Source organism: Lepisosteus oculatus, chromosome 27 (assembly GCF_040954835.1).
Source record: "Lepisosteus oculatus isolate fLepOcu1 chromosome 27, fLepOcu1.hap2, whole genome shotgun sequence".
Lineage (NCBI taxonomy): Eukaryota > Metazoa > Chordata > Actinopteri > Semionotiformes > Lepisosteidae > Lepisosteus > Lepisosteus oculatus.
Window position 1 is genome coordinate 4,217,841 of NC_090722.1, and position 9,372 is coordinate 4,227,212.

The window sequence follows — 9,372 nt, forward strand, 5'->3', positions numbered from 1 at the left end:
TAAATGACCTATAAATGACTTAATTTAACTGGGGCTCTTCAGGACCAGTACCCAGACACTCCTGCCAGAGGGTATCAGCTCTGAATACAGCTGGGAGGTTGTTGTAGACTCCGCAGCCCCGCCTGTAAAAAGATTAAAGTGCCTGCTGTCCTCCTTTTTAAATGTATTTTCCTCTCATTCCGAAGAAGCCCAGAGATCATCTCTGCATTAACATGAGCGTGCGAGTAGACGCTGAGTCCAGCACGGCTCCGGGTCGCTGTGAGACTCAGCTGGACAGTCAATGGGCGCCGGCCGGGAATGTCAAGTATGAGCTGCTGTTCATTTAACTCGTCTATTCCCCAGGCGGACGGCAGAGGTCGCTATTTCCTACACGAATCCCTTATCGCCGACAGGAACCAGGAAGCCACGCCGACTTGGTTCCTGTGCGTTGATCTCGAGTGCAAATTCCTTCTGTAACTCCTGAGGAATTAACGCAGCAGAAGAGGGGGGTGTCAATGGATTATTCGGGAAAACGTGACCTCCCATCCCGAATTTGAGCGTCTAGAAATGTGGTCTGTCCAAATGTGTGCTGCAGAATATTTTTTTTTTTGCACGGCATTTAAAATAGCGCCTTGCTAGCCGACGTGATCGTATAAGGTCTGCAATGAGCACATTCGTTGCACTCAGCCCTCTTCTGAAGTAAGGGCTGGTGTTATTTAAAATATCAGAGAGTTATTCTGGGAATTGCGACGATACATCACAGGCGTTTGACAAAAATATCGGTGCATTTGGGGTTTGGGGGCGCTGCGGGATAGCACCGGGGCAGTCTTCACTGGAGCCTCCGTGTGGCGGTTTGCGTTCACACTTGTATTGGACCCACCGGTAGGTTCCGGACTCACTCTGCTGGGTCCCAGAAGCAGGAATTTGCAGTGCAGCGGTGGGGTTCTGTTCGGCAGCCGGGACCGAATCTGTTGTGATCTCCTGGGCCGGGAAAAAAACACGTGTTGTGCTGCCAGCAGGGGGCGATGGCGAGCGCGAAGAGAGTCCTGGTCTACCTGGCGGAAGGGAACCGCCTGCCCCAGTGCGCCCGGTTCGTTCAGGTGTGTAACCCCGGGCGCCTCGGGTCATTCCTGCAAAACTGCTGCGGTGCACATCTCGGCATAGACGATTAGAAGGCTGGGCTCAACTGTAGTAATTAAACGTGAGGATTCAGGAAGATTTGTAAAAAGATGGTTGGAGCCAATTAATTTAGGGTAAATTTTTAGGACAAAAATATGGTACCGCTTGCAAATGCTCCCTATTTCTCCAATCCCCCCCCCCCCCCTTCTGTAATGTTCCCTTTCTCTCCTCCTCGTGTCTCCCAGAGCATCACGGGCGCGCTCTCGGGTTGCCATGCCGACCAGGTGGAGGTGAGCTGCTCTCTGGAGGGCCAGCACTTCGTGCTGTCGGCGGGGGAGAGAGAGGGGGCCAGCCGGGTCCTTCTCCGGGTCAGTGGCTCTCCCGCCTTTGGGTCGGGGACAGAGAAGGAAATCGTGCTAACAGACCGTCCTTTTCCCTCTTAATGACACTCGGAGAGCAAAGCCCAGTTCAAGGGCTGGGATGCCGAATGAGGAAAGGAGTCGCCCGGGTAGTAAGCAGTGTTTGGGTCAAACTGTAGATTTCCAGATCTGGGTCGTCTTCTGGCAGAAAGAGCAGCTGTCAGGCCCTTGATCGATGAGCATTGTGCTGTATAAAGTTGTGAGCGAAACAGATTCACCAGCCCAGTGTGGACAAGGAGCTCTTCCCAGCTGTGCTCTGTGTCATTATCTTGGCCCAATCCAACGCTATCCATCCTTAAGAATAGCAGTTTGACGTGGATGGCTTGATTGGGAAAGCTGGACAGCAAATACAAAAGAAAATCAAGGAATAAAGCTCATTGATTGATCATTGTGAGCACACTTCTGTATTTTCCAAAAGACGACAGCTACACTGGGCGGCACGTAGAAAGGGTGGGAGGTCTCACGCACACACTTGTGCAGAAGAAAGCAATCAGGGGTCTGATTCAACAGGTTTTTAAGAAAAGGCAAAGACATCTGTTTACCTTGTTGTTCGGAACCCCAGATCTGAATATCCAAATATGAACATAAGTTTACAAATGAGATCTGGCCCATCTAGTAGTTAGCAGTTAATTGATCCCAGGATCTCATCCAGATGTTTCCTGGGGTAAGCCAGGATATCAGCTTCTTCAACATGGCTGGCCTGCTTGTTCTACACTCCCCCCACCCTTTGCGTAAAGTGGTGCCTCCTGCTCTTGGTTTTAAATGTACTTCCACTTAAAACTGAGACCAGGTGGCACTTCTTTACACAAAGGGTTGTGGGAGCATGCAACAGATGCCCTCTTTCTCTCCAGAGAGCTCCGTTCTGCCCCTTCAAGTGCCTCTCCGCCACCGAGGCCGCATCCCTCCCGTCGGATGTCCAGGCCCGGGGGGTGGACGTGGGCGTGGCCGTCCTGCTGCAGACTGCCGATCGGAAGACCCTGCTGACCCGGCGGGCAGCCCCTCTTACCATCTTCCCCAACATCTGGGTGCCCCCAGGTAGGGAACAGCTTGGCACAGCTGGCACAGACTGACTGCCCGCTACTGTTTCAGCATCTGCCCCCTGCTGGCTGCAAGCAGGAATGGCATATATATAAGAGCTTCTCATCTGCAGTGGGAGCATCCCCTTCTGGGCAGGGAGGTTGTGAGTTTGTATCTTGCGTGGAGACTGTGCGATCCTTCCAGCTCGTGGTCGTATACTGTTCGCTACACCTAATATCAAAAACAAAATCCACACACTGTAACAATCAGAAGAAAACCCAGGAGGAGGGGTGCCCCTGTGCCCAGCTGGACTGAGCGCTGTTCTCTCTGTCTTTCAGGCGGCCATGTGGAGCTGGGTGAGAAGGTAAAGGCTTTTGTGTGTGATCATAGCCGTGCTGTTGGCAGCATCGATACAGCCCAGCCGCCCCCCTTTCGCTTGATAAGATTAATGCAGATATTCTCTCTCCTGCTCCCCAATTTTTTTAATCGGGAGTTTCCATCTGGGGCGGCTGGGTGGGGCAGTGGCCGGCATTGCTGTCTCACAGCGCTGAAGCCAGGAATTCAGTTCTGGGCCTGAGGTGCTGTCTGTGTGGAGTTTGCATGTTCTTCACTGGTTCCAGGGGGTTTCCTCCAGTTCCTCCCACAGTCCAAAGAGATGCTCGTAGGTGAAATGGTTTTTGATCACATTGGCCCTGCTGTGATCGTGTCCATGTCCATGTCTGTCTCTGTCTGCCCTGCGTCGGACTGGCGTCCCGTTGCTTGCTGGGATAGACTCCGGCTCCACTTTGATCCTGACTTGAAAGAAGTGGTTAGAAGATTGATGATTTGTGGTTTATGATCTATTTTTATGTTTCAGGGTTTGAAAGAATCAACATTGTTGACAGCATTTCAAACCACAATAAAACATAAAGTGTTCCTAGTAACTTGTAAAACCTCCTAGCCTCTTACATCACAAAATAGATTTAATGTCCAGGTATGCGCCGAGCCATATTGCTGTCATGTTCTGTGATTCAGAATGAGGCAATAAAACCTCCGCTGAGGCGAAGCAGCCCTGTTACACTGTAAACAAGCAGGCTTGTGAAAACATCTCCATTAATCCAAGAGGAATATTGCTCTTGACTTTGAGACGGTTTTGCTGATAAATGGAAATTCTTTGTTAACTCTGCCTGCAGGTCATGCTGGAACATTTCTGCGGTGAAATATGTGCTGCACAGCCTGTACTTACTCGCTCGGACATCACAGTACGCTAGTCATTAGAGTGACTAGTGAGCAGGAAGGGCTGCTTCACGTCACAGTTCTTGTGAACCAGGGCTTTGCAAGGACATGGTGACTTACAGTGCTTTCACAACGTTCACGACTTTGTGCTCAGTTCGGAATTTGTCCAATTTTTCTCTGTCGTCAATGACGTTTGTGACCCGAGCTTTAAGAACCGGTCTCGGAAGACAGACAGAAAACCCGAAGAGAAAGCAGCTGACGGCAGGGGCTGTGTGCACCTCTTGCAGCTGCTGGACGCGGGGCTGAGGGAGCTGGGAGAGGAGACGGGACTGTGGCTGGGCCCGGACGAGTTCTCCTGCAGGCTGCTGGGACTGTGGGAGGTAGGTGGGCGCACCGGAAGGGAGAGGAGGGAAGCAGAGGGTGGCGTCGGCAACTGATGAAGATGAGGAGTTCTGCATCTCTCGTGAGCTGAAAGGGGCTCGACCTCCATGCAGATCCTGCAGCTTTGTCACTGCGACCGGTGCTCTGAATGAATGTAATGGATTTCTCTAAGGCCAATTAGCGAAAGCTTTTAAATGATTCCAGGACAGAACCAATGAACCAGTGAGGCACAGCAGTTTCATTGTCGGCTCACACTGCAGTAAGCAGTGTGGTTTAATTAAAGCTTGTCTTGGAACATGCCCTAGCAAATTAGACATACAGTACAGGTGTAGAATAAATGATCTTGAATAATATATGTAGAATGTGCAGAGAATAATCAAACAGCTGGATGACGGGGTAGCGTGAGAAATTATAGCGGTGGTAATCCTGGCTTCAGTGTAATAACATGAAGGAGGTGCCAAGCAGTGCAGGGTACCAGGTCTGACAGGGTACCAGAGCCCACAGGGTGCTGGGGCCCACAGAGTACCAGAGCCCACAGGGTACAGGGGCCCACAGGGTACCAGAGCCCACAGGGTGCTGGGGCCCACAGAGTACCAGAGCCCACAGGGTGCTGGAGCCGACAGAGTACCAGAGCCCACAGGGTACAGGGGCCCACAGAGTACCAGAGCCCACAGGGTACAGGGGCCCACAGAGTACCAGAACCCACAGGGTACAGGGGCCCACAGGGTACCAGAGCCCACAGGGCGCTGGGGCCCACAGAGTACCAGAGCCCACAGGGTGCTGGGGCCCACAGAGTACCAGAGCCCACAGGGTGCTGGGGCCCACAGTGATCAGGGGTCACTGGTGCGGTGAGATAAGATGGGCACTGAAGAGGAGCAGAGAGGCAGTGGGGCCGAGGCGGGAGTGTTCAGGTGCTGATGTCTGCAGGAGGCTGTGTGCTTGAGGACTAGGACCAGATAGAGAGGCAGGAGCCAGGGGGAACAGTCGCCGAGCAGCAAGCGGGAGTCGGGAGAGACGAGGGACTAGAGGTAGGAGGGAGCATTGAGGGGTGGAGAGAGCAGGAATCACGACTGGGATCCGCTCCGAGGTGATCAGAAAACAGGCGTGCAGGTGATAACTCAGCAGTGCTGATTCTCTGTGTTATCTTGTGCTGTTTGTCTCAAACCCCCCCCCCCTCCCCCAAATCACTCCAGTCCGTGTACCCACCCATGCTGACCAGGGGGTTGCCACAGCGACACCACATCGTCACCTACCTGCTCCTGCGCAGCTGTCGCACGCACCTGCAGCTCCAGGTGAGTCTCGGCCAGGTGTTTCCTCCTGGCCCATCACAGCTCGATGGGTGCGAGCTTGCTCTGTCCCCGAACCCTGAACCGCTCTGTCTGTCTCCCTCAGGCGAGACTGAGGCCCGAACCCCAGGAGGTCAGCGGCTGTGTGTGGCTGGACGCTGTGCTGGCCAGGGCCATCGTGGCCTCTGTGGACGGGGCAGACGGCCTGGGGCAGCTGCCGGCCCACCTGCCCCCGACAGTCGGGTATGAAGCCCCTGCTGGAGTGTGCGTCTGCAAAGCTTGTGTGTTTGTGTCTGCGTGTTCTTCATGGGTTCTCCCAGGGAGGCAGAACCAGGCCTGTTTCCTTGTCTGCCATGATGACTCCAGTGCAGTAAATAATAACAATAATTCCTCACACTTCTATAGCGCTTTTCTGGACACTCCCCTCAAAGCGCTTTACAGGTCATGGGGATCCCCTCCAGCACCACCAGTGTGCAGCCCCACCTGGATGATGCGCCAGCCCGCCCCCCACACACCAGCTCTCAGTGGGGAGGAGAGCAGAGTGATGAAGCCAGTTCAGAGAGGGGGGTTATTAGGAGGCCATAATTGGTAAAGACCTGGGGGAAATTGGGTCAAGACACCGGGGTAACACCCCTACTCTTTTCAAGAAACACCCTGAGATTTGTAATGACCACAGAGAGTCAGGACCTCAGTTTTACATCTCATCGGAAGGACAGCACCTTTTCTACAGTATATGCAGTATATACAGTGTGTCCCCGTCACTATACTGGGGCATTAGTACCCACACAGACGGCAGGGTGAGTGCCTCACTAACACCTGCTCCAGTGGGCTGCCAGCTGGGAGCTGCAGGGTGATGTAGCTGCTGGCTATATATAGTGAGGGGCAGTGCAGGGCTGTTGAACCATAGACAGACAGCAGCCAAAGGCGAGGCAGGACTTGGAGAGAAGTGCACTGAAGCACCACTGACAAAAGGGAGTGTTTTGTATTCCGAAACCCAGACATCCTACCTGACACCCCACGTGTGACTGCATCCCGGATTTCCAGTGCCCTCGGAACCTCCTCCTACTCCTCCCAGTTCAGGACTAAAGAGATTCAGTTCTTGGGGATGAGGCGGGTCGCTCTTCTCCGTCCTGCTCCCAGTGGGAGAGGGTGAAGTTTCGGGGCGTCACTGTGGTTTCCGTGTGTGTGCTCTGTGTTCCAGGGTCTGGGAGGTGTCCAGCGCGGGGGAGCTCTTCAGGTCCACTCTGTCCACAGCGGTGCTGCTGAGCCGGGCGCCCGCGCAGGGCGGGGACCTGGAGCGGGTCAGCACCGGCACTAAGTTCGCTCTGGAGCTGTGGCTCGACACCCTGGGGGGAGACGAGCCCCCAGCCAGCTGACCAGGGCTCCCCAACATCCGAGGGGCTCGGTGGTGCTGAAAAACCAGTTTGGAGCACCTGTGGGTCACGTGAGCAGTCTCTCTCGTGACGGGACAGGCCTGTGAGATTCCGGCGGCACACCCTGACCTCGGCGTTCAGGGCAAGCTCATGTGAATTCTTACCCACCAACATTTATGGTTCCTGGGAAAAAAAAGAACTTTTTTTTTTTCTGTGAGAAACCATCTGGAATTTTCTTTTTTTGTTTCATGAAACCTCAGAGGAAGATGGCTGCAAGTTTGTATTTAGATGTTCAAGAGACTGTTGTGTGTGCATTTAAAAAACGATCCGACTGGGGGGAATTAAGAAACCATTAAAAATGAAATGAAACTGGTAACGAAAGGATGGCTCCTGCTATTGATCTGGTTGTAGGCTATCTGAGCGTGTATTCCGTAGCCACATAAACCTGCCCTCAACGTTATCAAATGTTACATCGTTTCATCTCTTTCTGGTTAAAATTTCTGCCGGCTCCACTTGGGCTTGGTTGTTTGATCAGGCTGCAGTACTCTGTGAGATCCAATAGGGGGCACTGCAGCCCAGTGTACGACACCACTGCACTGTACCATAGCTCTGTAAATGTTATCGCTCATGCCTTCGAGGGATTGAGGGTTATAAGATTTAAGATCGCTTTATTGGCCATATACAATTTCTTGTATTTGGAATTTGTCTTCACAGACCCCAGCTTGCTCTCCATGAGACACACAGAGGAGGAGAGAGAAGCTGGGGGTCAGAGCGCAGGGTCAGACATTTATACGGCGCCTCTGGACCAGTTGGCCTTGCTCAGGGGCCCACCGGAGTAGGATTCCTCTGCCGGCTGCGGGCGACGAACCTTCCAGCAGCCTTCCAGCCCCAGGTGCAGATCCTGAGCCACAGAACCACCACACTGCCCATGAGTCAGCGCCTTTAAGTGGTGATTTAGTAGTGATTTTTATCCCAGAGGATCCTGGGGCTGTAGAGGCCATGGCTGGGTGACACTCAGCAGCCCCACTGCTCCCTACTGATCGGGAGGACAAACCTGCTTCCCCAGCTGAATTAGGGGGGAAACTTCAGGCCAGGACGCAGGTGTGGGCACCCTGTCTTTCATGCACAGAGCCATGGAATCTTTAACGGCCGAGTAATTAAGACCTTGATTTAAGATGTCATTTGTAGAAAGGTGGAGACAAGATCGCCACCTACTGGTCCACCGGTAACACGGCTGGTTTTTCTGCTGGCCTTCATTCCTGCTGAGCTCTCCGTTACACAATCCATCCCTTAATTGTCTTAACCAGTTGTATTCCGTTTAACGTGTTGGTGATTGCTACTTAACTAGAGCATTTCTTAATTAACTAACGACCTCCAACCTTGGAATAGGGAAAAAAAAACTTGCAGAGGTTTGAGTCAATCAATATATCGGTTCAGTAACCAGCCGGTAATTGATCGGTTGGAATAACACAATGACTCCAGGATGCTCAGAGCCAGGACCTTGTGGGACCTCAAGCACTCATATCAAGCAGGAATAATCACATTGGAGTAGATTAGGTTTTTTTTTTCTGATATGAAGTGTTTATTCTAGAGTTTTTACAATTTGCCGGGTCTCAGCAAGTGGGCTCCTGTTGCAGGCAATGTACTTTTCCCACAGCTCTTGCGTTCCACTCAGTGAGGGGTGTCTTTGTCAGTCACGGACCTGTGTGCTTTAGATTAGCGTGAGAATCAGATGATAATGCAAAACGCGGGGTGTGCCAGGCAGGCCCACAGAGCTGCTCGCAGGTGTGCATGGAGATTTTTAGGGCCCCACGTGATTCTGCCCTTAGCTCCCTATTGCCCAGGTGTGCGCTACGCGCGCTATATGGGCGTATGGCCACTTGATCAAACAATGGCAGTCTGTTAATGCGATGGGTTGCAGGCCAAACACTGATCTGTTTTGCAGCTCAGCTTTGCACAGCAATTTTCCTACAGATAAGGGCCTATTGGGCGAACAACACAGCGGTGTGTTTCTCGTTTTGTTTATCAGGGTAACAAAAGCACACAATGGCTACAGGCAATCGGTCCCTTTTGCTCATGAGGCTGATGGTATTTTTATTTGAGTTTGCTTCAGAAACGCACCTGGGAGGGGCAGCTTGTTTCAGACACCCACCGCCCTTTGTGTAGCGGTGTTCAGGTGTTCAAGCCCATCCTTTTCTCCTGACTGTGCAAACCTGGGGTGGAATGGAACACCGTGGTGTTTTTAATGACCAAGTCAGCGGGCCATTGGTTGAACACCACCTTTGATGGACACCTCTTAAACCACAGTGTCCTCTGTCATCGTACTGTGGCACTGGTTGGCTCCGTCCACCACCATCGTAGTTGTCCCCTGGTTTTACTGGTCCACATTTACTTAGTCTTATTCAGGTATTCAAACTTTAATTTTGTGATGCCTTTTTAAATGTTCTTTGTGTCAGACTTCTTGCTAGATGACAGTTCTCTGACAAGCTAAGTAGGGGAATGGCTTTCCGAAAGAAGTTGTCCCTGGAAGGTTTTCAGGATGGAGCCCAATACATCAATTCTACAGGAAAGGTGGATGTTTTC

At 52.3% G+C, this 9,372-nt stretch overlaps 1 protein-coding gene across 6 annotated transcripts; it reads left to right on the forward strand.

Moving 5' to 3' along the window:
• Positions 1-383: 383 nt before the first annotated feature.
• On the forward strand, positions 384-7,170 carry nudt17 (nudix (nucleoside diphosphate linked moiety X)-type motif 17). 6 transcript variants are annotated; one of them, XM_015336667.2, is made up of 8 exons: positions 385-1,079; positions 1,344-1,466; positions 2,369-2,552; positions 2,873-2,898; positions 4,037-4,129; positions 5,324-5,422; positions 5,523-5,659; positions 6,415-6,611. In XM_015336667.2, the coding sequence occupies exons 1-8, from the start codon at positions 1,005-1,007 to the stop codon at positions 6,425-6,427; spliced, it is 750 nt and encodes a 249-aa protein (XP_015192153.2). In that variant the 5' UTR covers positions 385-1,004; the 3' UTR covers positions 6,428-6,611. The 6 variants fall into 6 exon arrangements, with proteins under 6 accessions (XP_015192155.2, XP_015192153.2, XP_006641877.2 ...); XM_006641814.3 differs by lacking the exon at positions 6,415-6,611 and adding an exon at positions 6,618-7,170 and having other exon boundaries at positions 387-1,079; XM_069185093.1 differs by lacking the exon at positions 6,415-6,611 and adding an exon at positions 6,618-7,170 and having other exon boundaries at positions 387-1,079; positions 1,344-1,388.
• Positions 7,171-9,372: the final 2,202 nt, after the last annotated feature.